Source organism: Manacus candei, unplaced genomic scaffold (assembly GCF_025592945.1).
Source record: "Manacus candei isolate 608988 ecotype Guabito, Panama unplaced genomic scaffold, ASM2559294v1 h1tg000072l, whole genome shotgun sequence".
Classification (NCBI taxonomy): domain Eukaryota; kingdom Metazoa; phylum Chordata; class Aves; order Passeriformes; family Pipridae; genus Manacus; species Manacus candei.
This window is the reverse complement of record NW_026138120.1, coordinates 5,002,359-5,018,448: the sequence shown is the minus strand read 5'-3', so window position 1 is coordinate 5,018,448 and position 16,090 is coordinate 5,002,359. Positions and strand designations below refer to the sequence as shown.

General features: G+C 39.1%; 1 protein-coding gene across 9 annotated transcripts in view; it reads left to right on the top strand.

The window, feature by feature from the left end:
• Positions 1-16,090, top strand: part of CREB5 (cAMP responsive element binding protein 5) — a 257,188-nt gene that overhangs the window by 69,531 nt on the left and 171,567 nt on the right. For all 9 annotated transcript variants that reach the window (XM_051808309.1, XM_051808310.1, XM_051808303.1 and 6 more), the window contains one exon: positions 11,784-11,956. In XM_051808309.1, the coding sequence (XP_051664269.1) occupies positions 11,793-11,956 (164 nt within the window). In that variant the 5' untranslated portion in view covers positions 11,784-11,792. The remainder of the gene's footprint in view (positions 1-11,783; positions 11,957-16,090) is intronic.

Sequence of the window (16,090 nt, the reverse complement as noted above, 5' to 3'; positions counted from 1 at the left end):
TATCAGCTCTCTTGTTTGGATCTTTTGGAAGTGAAACTCTGGGCAAAATTCTGGGCCAGCTCTAGCAATCCAGACTCACTGGATTCAGCTTTGCAAACCCTTTCACAGCTGTAGGCCAGAAATGTGAGATGATGCCCTGTATTTTGAAGAAGACCTGGCTTTGAGTCACAAAAAGCATTTTGGTCTCAAATATGACAATTTGCACCAAGTATTTGAAATGAGTTCAAGCTCTTATGAAATATTTGGGAAATGGCTTTCAGAGTGTCATACAGGAATTGTATTACCTTTTCCTATATACTAATGATCATGAGTGCTGAAGGTTATGCTGTTTAGCAGCTATCTTCAGCTTAAATCTTTAAAATGCTCCTTGTGTCCAGGAGGTACCACTGTAATTTTCCTAGAGAACTGGCAGAAAGGCTAACACAGGCACAGAATCACCTTCAGATCACTATTTTACTGGAAAACCTATTACCTTGTGCTCAGATACTGTGATCCAATAGATTTCCAAAGCAGTGTCCATTCCATGGTCGTCTGATGATGAACAAAAATCAGATGGCAGTACCTAGACTCCACAGCAGCTGTATTTTGAGTCTTGTGTAGTAAAAACTTCCAATCAAACTGTAAATTAGGTGGGTTTAAAATGGCGGTGTTGTTATTGTGTTTAAGGGTAATATACTCTTCTTTAATGCTGATACCCCAGACCTAGTTGGTCTTGATAACAGGATCATGGTACTACTTGTGTCAGGCTGGTATTACCGACCCTCTCCTCTGTCTTTCAACTTGCTTTAGTTGTAAATATCCCACTGACACCCACTTTGTAGGCAAAAGCTTCTGTGCAGAGGAGGGCACACAGAATCAGCAGATCTCCATGTGCAGCTGGCTTGTTCCTCAAGAGTGCCTGCCTGCCCTGTTTTGTTCATGGCTTAGCTGAAACTCCTACTTTCCATTGCCTGAATTATGTTTTTCCTTCTTGAATGAAGTTATCTATCTGGCTGAGTCACACCATTAGAGGAGGACCAATTGTTTACTACTTAGGAGAAGGAGCATTGTGGCTCCTCAGATGGAGTGAGATTTCACCAAGACATTTCAGAAGCGTATAGTATTCTAAAGGCACGATATGTAATTTCCCCAGGATGGCTCCACACCACATTTAATTAGTGTGACTGGAAGCGTGTACATCTGGATGATTGTCTGATAGCATTATCAAATATAGTGCAGCTTGTTTGTTTTCTCTCTATTTATTCCAGTTAGAAAAGCAGATGCCTTCTCAGTTGCCTTTACAACTGAGAATTCACCCCTTCCACCATCACCATATAAACTCTGTAAGATTTTTAGCCTGACTCTTCTGAAATGGCCCACAATTTTTAGTGCCCATATTTGGATGTACAACCAGTAATGTGTTAATTGGATCCAATTTTCTGCAGACAAGGAGCTCCCCTTCTCTGAAGAATAGATCCTACAATGTTATCTGGACTTTCTGGGTTTGAGTATGCAGGTTTTTTACTGATTTATATGTCCTTTTCTGCTCTCCTGTTTCTAGTCATCAAAGAACTGTTCTTTTGCCTTGTAATTCTACTAATTGTATTCATCATGTAACTATTTTCTGTATTGGTTAAAGTATCTTGGTTATGATTTGTTGTCATTTCTGTGAGGTTGAAATGCATGCTACTCTAAAGTCCTGTGGAGTTCTCTTACCAAAAAAAACCCTTCGGCTCTGTCACTGTCGGCTGTGTTATATTGCTTTCTTAGGTATACTGTGTTGTCTCTAAAAGCTATTCCCTTCTTGTCACTTCCAAGCACTCTGTATTTGTTGAAGATATTTGTCCTGCTTTACATGTAAGACAGAAGAATGTGAAGTAATTTGCTCAAAGTCATGCGGTAAATCTGTAGCAGAGTGAGGAAAAGGGTGGCTGTGCAGTTCCCAGTGTACCTGATCTGCAGAACACTGTTGGAGTCTAAGGAGTTACATTTCTGATCTCTTCTGCTGTCTCAGTCCGGGGAAGTTGTATGTCACAGCTCTACACCAGGTTGCTTACTTGTTCTTTTCCCCATTAACAGTAGCTCTTCTTCCATAGATCTCCAGCAAGCTGTGCTTTGAGACCAAAGGTGCATGCCTTTATCAATGGATGGTCAATTCTGTTTCTTGCAGAAGGATCACTATTGGTTTATCTTTCTTCCAAGAGTGTTTATTCTCGTTATTCTCCTAGTCTTGTTAGTGTTTTTTCCTGCCTGTCTGCCAACTGATGAAAGCAAGACAGATATGGACAAGGGCAGCATGTTTCTGTTTAACTAGACTCCTTAACGAGCTTCAATATTTCAGAGAACATTTTCTGGTAATACCTGTTTGTCTGTAGCCTTTGCTGTACTCACTTGAAGTGAACTTTCCTCAGCTAGAAGAGTATTTAACTTTTTTGCAGCTGTCTGTTTGCCTTTCTAAACCCTAACTTTTAAACTCTTATGGCTACAAAAGTTATTAATTTTTGTCTGAATGCTTCAAAATGATGTACCTTATTCTATTTAAGTTCTTTCAGTCCAAGATTAAACTAAACTAGCTCTACTCTCCCAAAACATCAACCTAAAATCCACCAAAACTATTGTGGATGCTGCAAAACTGCATACTTGCCTTTGTGATTACTTCCCAGGACACCTGGTGAATTAACTTGATCCCGACTTGATGTTTCAGTGTTCCTTGTATTTTCCTTCCAACTCACTTGACAACCCACTCCACTGGTTAGACTTATGATCTCTTGTGTGTAGCAAATGGTCTGTCTGGGTGCTTTTCGAGACCACCCTTGGCCTTGACTGCTGGACCTTTCCCAGCCTTTTGTTTTAGTCCCCATGTAGTACCAGCCAGCCTGGCCCAGCACAGCTGCCACAGTGGGTTGGGGTTAAAAGAATATTTAGGAGATGCATTTTATTACCAGAGTAGCAGCATTTCCACTTGACTTCTTAGCAGAAAAGTTAAGCCTGCTGGTTTTCTGCTTGAAACTGCCTGAATGGAAAATCACTGGCTGTTTTGTTGCTACGATCCTTGCTCTCCTTTACCAACTGCTCTGTCTAAAAAATATCCTGGTCATTGAATGCAGTCAACAGCCACTGCTGTAACTCATGCGTGATGCCAATAACTTATGCCAGGCAAATCAATGATGAGAATTTCAAAGAAGCTTTAAATAAAATATAACAAATTTAAATGCCAAAGTGCTGTCTCTTTGAATTTGCTATTAACAGGTTATAAATGATTTGCATAGTGTTGAAAATGCTAGTGCCTTCAGTTAGCAGTATCAAAGGCTTGTTTAAAGCAATTCCTGGAGGATTGCTGCCCTCCCTCCCCCCCAGCTTTCTGTTTCACGATGGATAAAAACAAAACTCCTTACAATAAAGAAAGGAAAGCCAGGTTTTCAGCTACCCTCTGACTGGCCTCCAGATCTGGCAGCTGCTTTTGGATGTCTAATTACTTGTCCTGCAAAAGTTGACACGTACCTACTTTGAGAAGGTTCTTTGAGTACCCACTTTATGTTCACTCTGTCTGATTTACAGAAATGGAATGATAATGCTGGAAAAAACTCAAGTAGAGCTTCAAATTCTGTTTCTTAGAGCTTTCATTTATGCGTGTATGTATTTATTTATTTATTTAAAGTTTCCCGGTTTTCTGAATTTGGTCCCCAAGATAGCATTACAGATATAAGTCAGTTTTGCCTTAGACAAAGTTCTATGGAGAATGTATTTTCTTATAAACATGCTTTTTATAAAAGAGCTTGTTGTTTTGTGTTTATTGGTGTTCCATCTGCTCTAGAGAATACACTTGAGAAAAACTAGCTGCAGCATGGCATATAATGTTTCATTAGCAGGCATAACCTCGTTTATTTGCTTTTTAAAATTGTATTTAGAAAAGGAAATCAGTTTGCACCATTGACATACTGCCAGGTTCCTGTTTATAAATGTCACAATAGGCAACTTGGAAGAAACAAAATAGTCAGTTTATGGCTTTTGCATAAAGAATGATAGAACTGAGTAGATCCATGCAGCCAGTCCTGCTCCCCCTATTTTTCAGCCTCCCAATTAGCAAGATATAGCGTTGTGTTAGGAGTGCAAAACACCCCAAGTGACCCAAACTGGGCTTTGCACACTTGGTGTTACTGATGGTTACTTGAACAGAAGAAGCTCTTTGTGCTATGTTGCTTTAATGGCTATCTTGGGCAAGTAATTGTGTACGAAACAAGCAACCCTGAAGAAAAATGGGACATATCTTTAGGAAACTTCAAGACATAAGCATGCAATCTGATGTCATCTTTTCCCATAGAGAAGCTATTTCCTTTCAAACTCCGGTGAAACCAGTTTCTTCTGGAAAATTGCCTTCTCCTCTAAAATATATTCCTTTATATAACTTTTTTTGTTTTCTCTAGTAAATGGTTTATCATGGGTGCATCTGGTATACACCATATATTACTTACTGTGTATGTAAAGAAGGCTTCATATATCAAAAACATCGTCTGGACAGACATGCTGAAAAGGGCATGAGGAGGGTAGTGGGGGAAGAAGGGAGGGAATCCTGAAAGACAAGGGTCATCTTTCAGTATTCACTTCTACTGGTAATTAGAGGGCACCACTGAATGACTGCAATTAGATCATGTCACAAAAATTAAGATAAAAGACCAAAAATTCTAAATATCCTTCATTTTGTTCATAATATCAGAGAAGTCAGAGCATTTGCTGAAACCAGTAGCCAATGTAGAGGACAGGCGGGGAGGCTTAACTTGCCCATTGAAGAAATTTATGTGCATTTTCCTGCGAAGGTGCAAGAAAGGGACCAGAGGAGGAGACTGTGCTCTCCGTGTGTCCGGGGTGGATGTGTGGGGGTGATGGGAGGGTGGGGGGCAGAGGCCAAGCAGAGGCATACCAGAGATTGGCCTGCAGCACAAGCAGTGTCATGGAAATTTTGTGCAGGGCTGTCACCCTTCAGGCAGCAGCCTTAAGAGGATTAGTAGTGCTTAAATGGGCCCTCTGGACTTTGAGTTATGGTGGTGACTGCTAGAGCCTTGAGATGGCTTACACCTGGCTTAGCACTTCATATGTCTGTCCTGTGTCTTGTGCCACGCTTCTTAGCAACATCACATAGTTTGCTGGAGATAAGCAGACGAGCTTTGCATCACTTGGTGTATCTCAGAGACTTTCTGATAACATAGTAACAGCTATTGAAAGAAAACAGGATAAAGAGATTATTTATGAGGTTCTATTTTTTTGTTTGTTTGGTTGGTTTTTTGTGTCTCTTCAGGAGCATCCTGCATGTCTGTGTTTGAGAATAATTCATCCTAACATAAAACAACAAGGAAGTCTCCTTGTATGTTCCAGCATAGATATTTCAGAAAAAATTTTGCAAAGCTCCAGCCAGCCCCAGTACACAAGTCTGATCTATTAATTAGTGGTAATTGTTCACTAAGGCTCCAAACGACTGAAGACATTTTTAAAAAGGGACAGGGGCTACTGAAGTTCATAGATACATTTGGAAATGTTACTTTTTTTTGTCAAGAAATTCTAGTCATGGTGCTCCGAATCAGTCTTTGAGTGGCAGATAAACTCTGGTCTGTGAACTGCTGGTGGTCGCAAAGCTGTGGTAAAGTCATCTGCATCTGGTCTGTGGAACCATCTTGCCTTAATTACACAATTTATGATAAGAGTACAGAGTGCTCTGTGTGAAATTCAGAGGGTTGACAGAGGTCTGTGATCCAAAAAATTGGAAACCAGTGGCCGAGACTGATAAGTACAGATTCAAAGCTTTATGATTTCAGTGAGAGCAATGTTTCCCCTCTTTCCCCATCTGCCTATCATTACTTGTTGTTTTTGAATAAGGAGTTTAATTTTTCTTTACATTTTTACCCCTAAGGAGATCAGGTTGATAACATTTGACTGAGCAGTGGTGCCTGGGGTTCAAGAAGTCAGATATACCCATACTATTGCTGGCCTTTCAGTCTCCAGCATGGTGTGGATAGCTGGCTGGGTCCAGTTAAGGGGTAAACACTGGATGGTGCTTGGGGGCAGGGAAGAGTCCTTTCCCATTCTGGGATATATCATGCCTGCTGTTTTTTGTAATGTGCCACTTTTATCAGGTAGCCATTAAGTGAGCATTTGCCTTTCTTTGAAATGTTTTGAGGAATAGATCCTTTGGCATCGGTTCTGTATTTTTATGTGTCAGCCTCATTCAGTGACTTCATACCTCTTGCTAAGTAGGGTAATTAAATGGATTTTAGCAGTCTTCAATAAGATCTTCCTAGTACTTTGTCCTTATGTTTAATGTTACTACACAGCATTTTCCAGCAGTTCTTTTCTGTGTCTTTTTTTTTTTCTACTTTAGTGCTTTTACTCCTTCAAGCTCTACAGATGTTACGGTTTAAAAAAAAAAGAGGAAAAGGTATTGCATTTCAGTTTCCACCAAGCTTACACTCTTCCATCTCTTGCATAATGGAACTTTTTTCTTTTTTTTTTAAGCGTAAATCTTGATAATAGACTTTCTTTTTCCTGTAAACCTTCAATTGCATTAGTAATGTGATTCATTTTTTATCTCCGTTTTCTTCCCTAGTTCCTCTGCTCTGTTTGATAGCCTTGAGTGGACAGCAGGCTTACTTGAGTGCTTATGGCAGTTTAGATTTTGCATGCTAGTTACAGATGAAACAGTTGTGATGGGCTGATGTTAGGGTGTTTTCCTTCCACATGGACCTGAATAATAAGAAAATAAATGAGTTGGTGCTGTTTCTGTGGAGACTTGCTAACTTTTGTTTTGAGATTATCTTTCTCTTCTGTCAGAAGAGAATTCATAGAGACTTAATAATTTTCATGGAGATTGAATATGATTAAAATAATTTTGAAACCTGCCATTATTTGCCACATTTAGTCTATAATTTTCCTTGCAACAGTGTCTTCCAAGTTTTTAAGCCAGCAGGTTCTTTGGTTGGGTAAGCAGAATGTGCAACGGGTGAAATACACTTGTGTGTATGACATGTATTGTGAAGTTATGATCTCAATAATCAGATAAGATAGTACTGTACACTTCTTAAAAGTCCATATGTAATTGCCATTTAAATGTGTATCATCTTAGAATATTTGTCCTTGTTAAAATATATTCACTGAGAGAACAGGCTATAAGAATTCTAAAATAGTGTTGTATATTTGATTTCTCTCTATAATTTTTAAAGTTTATACCTTTTCTCTTGAACTATATGAAAAATATTTTAAGTTGTTGTGCAGGAAAATATAGTTAAATGACTCTTTGCAGAAAACAGAAAAAAGTGCAAAAAGTGCTTTTGTTTTTGTTAAAATTAATTACATTTTTATTTCATTTTTTTCATGACAAATGCCTTCTGACTTGAGAATTTATGTAATAGTCTGTAAAATACCTCTATGTACAACTGCTTATAGGTGACAGATCTATTGATCTAAAAGTTTACACAAACCAATCTTGAATAGTCTGCAGTTTGTATAAAACTGTTGTTTGTAATTTTTACTAAACTTCACTGTTAAAAAAGGATAGTAGGAAAATAAAAACTGACTTTGGTTCAGAAACTAGCTCTTATAGTTTAAAATCACAAACAAACTCTGTTTGAAGCTCATATTACAAGAGGTCCTAAAGGATGTATCGGTTGTTTTCATCCTTTGACTTCAGTACATGGTGATGGGTCACACAGGTGGTGCTGTGTGACATGGATGGGTGTTTCTCTGGAAGAAACAGAGTTTAGGGCAAATGGTGACTGTCTGGAGTCATGGGATGTATTTTCCCTGTGTCTGCGAATCCGTAATTTCTCTGCTGTGCTTGCCAAGAGGGTGTGTGTTCTTGTGGAGTGATGTGTAATCCTCTCCACCAGAACATGGAAGCATGACTTCAAGAAGTTTCTAGCCTTTAGAAAAAAAAAGTGTGTTGCCTATCCAAAGTTAAATGGTTGCACGTGGGAGAAAAATGCTCAAATGTTTTCTTCAAAGTCTGAAGCTAAAATGGGAAATAAAGTGTAACTGGGGAGAAGTTAAGATGATGATCTGTTAGCTTTCCACTTGCAGCTGGAAAGGTTGAGAATAAGCACATTGATTTAAAAGTGGTTTGTGGATATGGTTTGTTGCTTTTTGGTTTATTTATTTGAATGTTAAATGCTGATGGAGAGTACTGCATGAGCACATGGGCGAGGGGAACATTTCTATAAAAGCTCTTCAGTGTTATAATCCTAGTTTCTGCTTCAGTGGGAGTGACTGGGTGAGGATGAAACTTAGTCCTAAAGGACATAAATTCTCTTAATATAGAGGATCATAATTAAGATTCACTAAATTAATCTCTAGGAGCAGGGGATGACTTTTGTGTCTCTACAGCTCCTGATATAAGGGTGGCCTATTCCCTGTGTGAACACTTACGTTCAGTTTAATAAAATAGATAATAATAATAAGCTCATATGCTGTCTTCCAGTGCTGAAGCAGAGTTGTGAAGATATTAGAGAAAACTCTGAGCATGTGTGTGTCTCAGAGTATAGATGGGTCCTGGGAATGTTAAAAGTAGAGGGAGAACTCAGTATGTGTTATTGCTCCTGTAGACGTTGAGCTGGAATGCTGGGAGCTCTCCACCTAGTATCAAATAATCTTAACCTTTGGCTTAAGAGCTGGAGGATAACGAAAAGGGGAATCAAATGAGATGTCATTTCTGGATCCCTGCTGGAAGAGCATGCAGAACTCCTTGAAAGTAGAGCCGGAAGCAGCCTAACCAAGCAACAATTCAACTATAAAGTGGAGGTCTTTGTTTCAGCCAACGTTGCTGAATTTTTCCTGTTTCTGTAAGGGCCAAAAGTTGAGCCTTCAAGGACTCATTAATATCCTATCCAGACCCATTCAGAACCAGATGCAGAGCTCCACACAGCAAGGCCATTTTGGGAGTTTTGAAGACGAGCCTAGTCTTGCTGTGCTGGTGATACAGAGTCGTTCTGCATGTCATGATGCGTACAAGGAGATCAGATAGGCTTAGTGTCAGATCTATTGTGCATTACCTTACTGTCATTTTTCAAAGCATAGGTATTGTCATTAAAGTATGAACTTGCTTGAACTTCTCTTTAAATTCACAGGCATCTCACCAATGTAAATTATTCTGAGGTGGCCAAATCCTCTTCTTATGAATGTCAAGTCATGCTGAGTTTGATGTTTTGTTGGGAAATCTCAGGCTTTTACTTGGAAGCATAAAGGTATAGTTTCTGCCCAACAACAGTTGCATTACTGAGAAGAATAGATCTCTGCATTGACAGATTTTCGTTCTGCTTTTGCTTTCCATGCATCACTTATTTAGCCTGCTTTCTGAAAACAGGCAGTTTATTGGGAATTGTTAACAACTTTGAAACTGTATTTCAAGTTTATGCATGTAAGCTAACAATTACAATGTCTTATGGGCAAGCAAAATTTTCCATACCCATCATAATTTATACTGTTCGTACCTTAGAGAGCTCTGGAATTATAAGAGAAAATGGGAACAGAAGGAAAAGAAAATACCAAATCTAGGAGCACAGTCATCAGATATTAAATCTTCAAGTTCTGCCCTGCCACGGTACAAAAAAGTCCAGTAAAAATTTTGGCAAATCCCAGAGAAAGGCTTTCTGAATCCTGGGAAGTTTCATGCCGATGCTCTGGCCCCATGCAGACAGCCCTCTTTGGAAACAAGGCAGGCGTGTGTGCTGGCAATGGCAAAGGCACTGCAGAGCAAACTCATTGTGGTGACTGATGCTTTTCATCTTTGCTGCTCCCATATATATACAGAGGTACAAGTACTGTATACCTCTCCTCAATTTAATATTTGCTCTGTTAAACATACTACTGAAAGCAAACAGGCAATACAGAAATAATTGGGAGCATTCAGAAACTGTGGAGGCAGTGTAAAGGAGAAATTAAATGAGGATGAACTTTGAAACAAGTAAATATCACATATGGATAGGTTTTAATTGAAGCACCGGTACCTGATATAAAAGGAGAAGCTTCAGGAAGTGATAGCATTAAAATATTTACTTGCGCATGGATAGGTATTAGACCTGCTTTTGCAAAATCTTGTAATGATCAAAAAAGTCAGTGCAAGTGTGAATTCTGAGATTTTTTTTTTTTTTATATATATATATATATATATATATTTTAAACTGACTAGGTTTTTCATCAGAAAACAGTAATCTGTTGAAGAAGTGACATTTAAATAGGAATGTGGTAGAAGAGGGAGAATTTCTTTTGGAAAAGTTTCCATATATCTAAGGTTACTGCCTGATGGTCATGACATACTACTGTGCTATGATAAATTAGGGTTAAGGTCCTTGGTCTGGCTTCCTCTTGCAATTCATGCTCCTTAAGTGAATACTTAAGAGAATAAGGAGCTTCTAGACCTGATTTGTAACGTGTAAATTATTTACTGGAAGAGGAATTCAGAGCTTGGGTCTTCTTAATTCTGTGTGAGTGGTCTAACCATGCGACTGTAGGCAGCACCTCTGCCTCTTTATGTGCTAATGAAGAGTGGAACAACTCCTGTAAAAGAAGCAGAGATTCCTGTGTCCACACTGTCCTGGAAATCGCATGAAATATATGAAAACTGGGAGAGGGGAATGACAGATAATGCTTTTAATTTGGGTCCTCTAATTATCAGCTCTCCTTTCCCATGAGAAATATCAGAATACAATCTTTCTTTTAGGTCTAGGATTCAACATATTGTCTGCCTTTTCTGTCTTCCACATTTTATCGGAGCTCTGAATTTCCTTTCTCACCAACTTTATCTATTGGTTTTTTTGTGGGGGTTTTGAATGAAATATAACTTTGGTTTTTTTAATCCTGAGTATTGCAGTGGTGAGGGAGATGCTTTGTCTGAGTCTTGGTGGCAGTGTGCATATAAAGGTGTTTTTTTCCCCCTTCTCCTCAGCCTAGCATGAGGTGACAATGGAAAGTTTCTTTTCTTCTTGCTGCTAACAATCCACATGTTGATGCCTGAAAGGAAAAATAATGCTCTCAAGGATACCATACTTTTCATATGTATACACTGTGGGTTATCTCTGGCTCGAGAGTTTTATTTGTTTTTAAATGCAGGCCAAGTCAAACCCTGCAGTTTAGCAGCAGTGTGTATTGAATGTACAGCCATAACAGGAGAGAAGTCTTATTCCATGATTCCTTCCTTAATAGTATCCTGGTCTCTTGTGGCTTGTTTGCTCAGTGGATATGAGATATCTGTGAAATTTTTTTTGTAAGAACCTTTTAAGAGCTCTGAACTACCTGAAGCAAAGGTTATATATGTGAAAATACAGTGTTGTTATTCTAACCCTCTGGGATATTATTGCTCTACAAAATATAAGGAGGCTAATAGAAATGGCTGTTTCATGATGTATGGGATACTGTTTGTTACTTTATAACTGTAAAACTTGATTTGCTTGTCAGTCTAAGCAGACCTAGTACATACTAAACAACTCATGCAGTAAATCAAGGTATCCTGCACTCATATGGTGTTCAGTTAGGAGAATATGTGCTGAATATCCCCATTATAAATCACAAGACAGAATCACAGAAGAGTGATTAGTCAACTTGAGGGTATTTTTCTGTTTATATTGCCCTTGAAAGTATAAATAGTTATTTTTTGTTTCTTTATCATTGTAGATTATAACAAGATCTATTGACTTGAGATTTACCAGGATCCATGTTGTTGATACTTTCAGATTTCTAATTGTACTCCTGTAGAACAGAAAACTAAGATAAGACATTTATTTCTTTTCATTTTCTTTTGCCATCTCCCGTTTCCCTTCTTTTCGCAGAATATCTCCATGCATAACACAGTTGGAGGAGCGATGGCAGGACCTGGATCTCACCAGCTGACAAACACAAGAATGCCAAACCATGACACCAGCGTTGTGATTCAACAAGCCATGCCATCTCCACAGTCCAGTTCTGTCATTACACAAGCACCTTCCACAAATCGACAGATTGGGTGAGTCCATTTCTGTTTTCTCATTTCTCCCATTCTCTGGCTCCAGCAGCTGCATGTAGGTCCAGATGTTGCCCTCATGGTTCTTAAAGTTCAGCTGCATGCAGGACCAGATGTTGTTCTTGTGGTTTTTGAGGTTACAGTGTTTGCACTTGACCCTGCCAGCATGCAGCAAGGACCCCTGCAACCTGTGTTGCAGACTGTGAGGGAATGGCCAGGTTATTCCAGACTTGACACTCTGGTTCAAAAAGGGCAGAATGCTATACTTGTTGGGAAGTCTGCATTCTCCATCCTGTTTTTTGTTTTTATCTTATGTTCAAAGTTCATGTTTCTCTAACTGCTCTGGAAAGAAAAAGTGTTTGTGAAGCTGATCCTTTCACTTCCTTCCACGGGAGTTCAGGGTGCTCTGTGGGATTGGGCTATTTTCTATGTACTCTGTTTAATTAAGGAGTACTAGAAGACAAAAAGACCATAAAAATAAATGGAGTTTGGCACAGTGATCTCTGTGAACAGTTGCTCAATCTATGATTATGTATCCATATTTATTACCATAAATTGACAGTATGGATGCTTATTGTATTGCTTTGAATGCCAACTCTGTGCTCATGTTTAGAGAACTGTGTGAACAAAACCATCCATGTTTTGTACACTTGGTTACTTCCAGCAAGCATGAGGTTCTCGAAGTCACAATAACTTGTTTTTAATTCTACAGAAACTGTCCAGACGGCTTGAGGGTATAGTTTTTCATCACATGGCTCTGAGAATTTGGGGGGTTTTACGCATGAAAATGTATGGATAAAAAGATATATTAGTGGACTAAGAAAGAAGCAGCAGTCTAGATTTATTATCTATAATTTGTAATTTGGTCACATCCATTATATGGTAGGTGCAAAAGCAGTTTCTGTCTCCAGTCATCATCTAAATAATTGATGATCAACTTGCAGTCCCTTCAGAGTAAAACTGAAAACTCAAAATCCAGTTATTCTTGTGCTTTCTTTCAAGATTCTTGGTGGTTGGGGGAGGATGTAGGCCACAGGCTCTATGTATTCCATGGTAGCAGGGATGGCCCAGGGCACTGACCTCTCCGGAAGGGTTACCCAGTCATGCACAGAACATGGATTCCGTCTGCTGCTCCAGTTTTTTGCTCCTGGCCAAGCTCCTCTATTTTCATTTTTACTACTGTTTCAGGATTTGGTTCTTAATGCATAAGTCTGATAGGATAGGTCAGGTAAACATATTTGACAGATGTGCCTTTGTATGTGTTACATATTAACAAAACACAGTATTCACTGAGATTTCGTGTGCAATACAATTTGCCTATGAATCCAAGAAAGTGTTTGTCTTATATATGTCTCATTCTGTTCATGGACAGAATGAGGACGGGGGTTGGGAGAGAGGGAGGGAGGAAGAAACACTTTCTTTTACAGTTTTAGAAAGAAAAACATTAACTAATGCCATTATTTGCGTTAAAGATGATTAAGCTCCTGTTCAAATTGTGACTTAATAGGTCTAGTGGTAATTATAATCCTAATTAAAAACATTAAAAAAACCCAAACAACTTTTAATACGCAGTGGTGAGGTGTTTTATGTGGGACTGTACTTGGCTTCCAAACAATTGTTTCCATATAATGAGAAAAAAACTGCGTGTGGTTTTGCAAGACCCTGTCAGTCAGGTTTTAAGTTTGTGTTGGTTTGGGGCCATGGTGATTAGAATCTCCAGAGTTAGAGGGGTTGTGGATAAAAAGGCCTTTTCCTAGTCAGTGGTGTGTGTCATTTGGGAAATTTTGTCATGACATATCTTAATTCTTCCCTGTGACTGAAACACACAAACGTTTCCTAAGTCTGAGTCTAAAGCTGCTTTATTGGGAAGCAACTGTCAAGCATTTTAGTCTCTGTGTGAGTTGGTGTGTGAATGAGACTTATGGTGTGACTCCCAACATACTCTGTTCCCCATTCTTCCCTCTTCCTAGGAGGTTTTGTTTTTTGTTCATGGTGTGTCCTAGGAGATAATTGCTACATTTTCGACTTCATTTACTTGCCAAAGTGTTGAGCATCCTTGTTTGTCCTCTTTTCCTTCAGTCTTTTCTCTGTGGTGTGTTTTATTTTTTCAAAGAGAATATCTTGTCATTTCCATTTATCTTCATCTTATCCTTCCAAATGTGCTAAGAATTGTATCCAAGACTCTTTCATGAGGAATACAGACTGGACAATGGTTTTGGTATAGACAACTGAAGAAAAATCCAGATGGATTCAGAAAATATTTGAGTTCTTCAAAGTTTGGTATTTTCGATTTGGCCTTACAAAGTTGAGATGGTTCAGCTGTTTAACAAGCCCAAATTCTGAAGTGCTCAAATCAGTGAGTTTTGATTGGGTTCTCCTTTTTTTAAATCATCCGAAGCTACCCCAAAGGGCAGATGAGTCCTTACCATGAAGAATTGTTCCAGGGAATATGCTTTTTAATGAGCAATAAAACCCTCAGAGAGCAATTGGGTAAAACTCTCATTGAGTTCTGTAAGAACAGGATCAAGCCCTAAAGGTTATATAGAACCATCTTGTAGCAATATTCTGATTTTTATCACAACCACAAATATTTTAGTGTCAGACTATGGCCAAGCCACCTGCAAATGTTTATGATGGCCTTACTCCAATGAAAACAGGGAACAGCAATGAAAGTCTTCATTTAGCCCCTGTTCATAGGCTGGGCTCTAGTAATAGAGAATGGGACCCACCTGTGCCCGCACACAGCTCGTTTCATGGCGAGGAGTGGGCGAGTTTATAGCAGCTGACATTCCCAAGGGATGTAAGTTTTCCCTACTTTCATCTCTCCTCTTTCTCCCTCCATCCCTCTCCCTCCTTCCCTCCATGCCTCTCTTTTTTCCTATCCCCTACTCTGGGGTCTTGCATATAAAGTGCGATATTGACACAATGCATGGGAAAACAGGACAGAATGAGCATTGTTGGGCAAGCCTTACTGGCACAGCACATATATACACATTGTTTCAGGTATTAAGCCTCAGATACTACTGAACAGGCATCCAGCCAGATTAGTCAAAAAAAGAGAAGAGCATGAAGTTTATTAACTTTAAAAATAAGACTGAGTGCAGTCTCACTTCCCTCTTATCGTGTGTATTTTGTTGAGAACAAAGAGCAACATTACCATTACAGCAAAATGGCAGCTCAGATAGTATTTATTTGCTAAGGCAGTCTCTAACCTCCTTGCCATCCCTCCTCTCTCTCCGCCAAGGCTTCAGCGTGTGGGAGGAATGCTGTAACTAGTAACTACTTGTGCCGATGAAAAATCAGTTGAGGAACACTTAGCAGTGAAGGGTGTCTTTGGCTGATTAATAGCACATCATTTTGAGATAAGATACATGGAGGGAAAGCAGTAAGGCATATGGAGGAAGGGAAGAAAAAATGATATAAGACATACATTTGTCATAGGTATAGAAGAGCAGATAAGCTGAATCAGCTTGAGATATGGGACTCTGAACTAAGCTGTACAATAGCAGTGCTTGTCTTCTTTTTTAAAATAACTCCATTTTTCTGTGACTGAGTATATAGCAATGTGTGAAAATTCTGGTCAGACAAATTGGTCACAACACAGTGTGCTGCTTGGTTTATCTGGAAACATCTTTTGCTAGGAAAGATGTGTTTTTCAGACTATCAAATACTGCAGGTAGCTGCAACCTAACAGCTCAGCATTCCTGGAGAAGGTAACCTCCTTTCAAACTAGTTTTTCAAGCTAGTATTGGACATAACTAGTAATTATTCCATCTTGAAACTCACTGGTACAGCTCTGCAGCTCATAGAGAATATGGGAGGATTGAGGGTTGTCACAGATGCAGCAAGTTGTTAACATTGTACTAAATGGAGAGAGAGAGTTTCAGTGAACTCAGGCTTCAAAGTGAACATAAAGCACTAACAATGTGATGTAGATTATCTGTTTTTAGTGTTCTAGAGCATTTTTAATGAGATAAGGTGGTCTTCTGGCACAGCATCAGAAGGGGAAAATTTCAACCACATTTGGTGAAATACAAGCAGGTAGGAGAAGGCAACAAAAGGGGTTTGGAAGATGTCTCTGGTGCCTTGATGTACTGAAGAAGCATGGTACTAGCGGAAGAACAGCCTTTCAGTCCC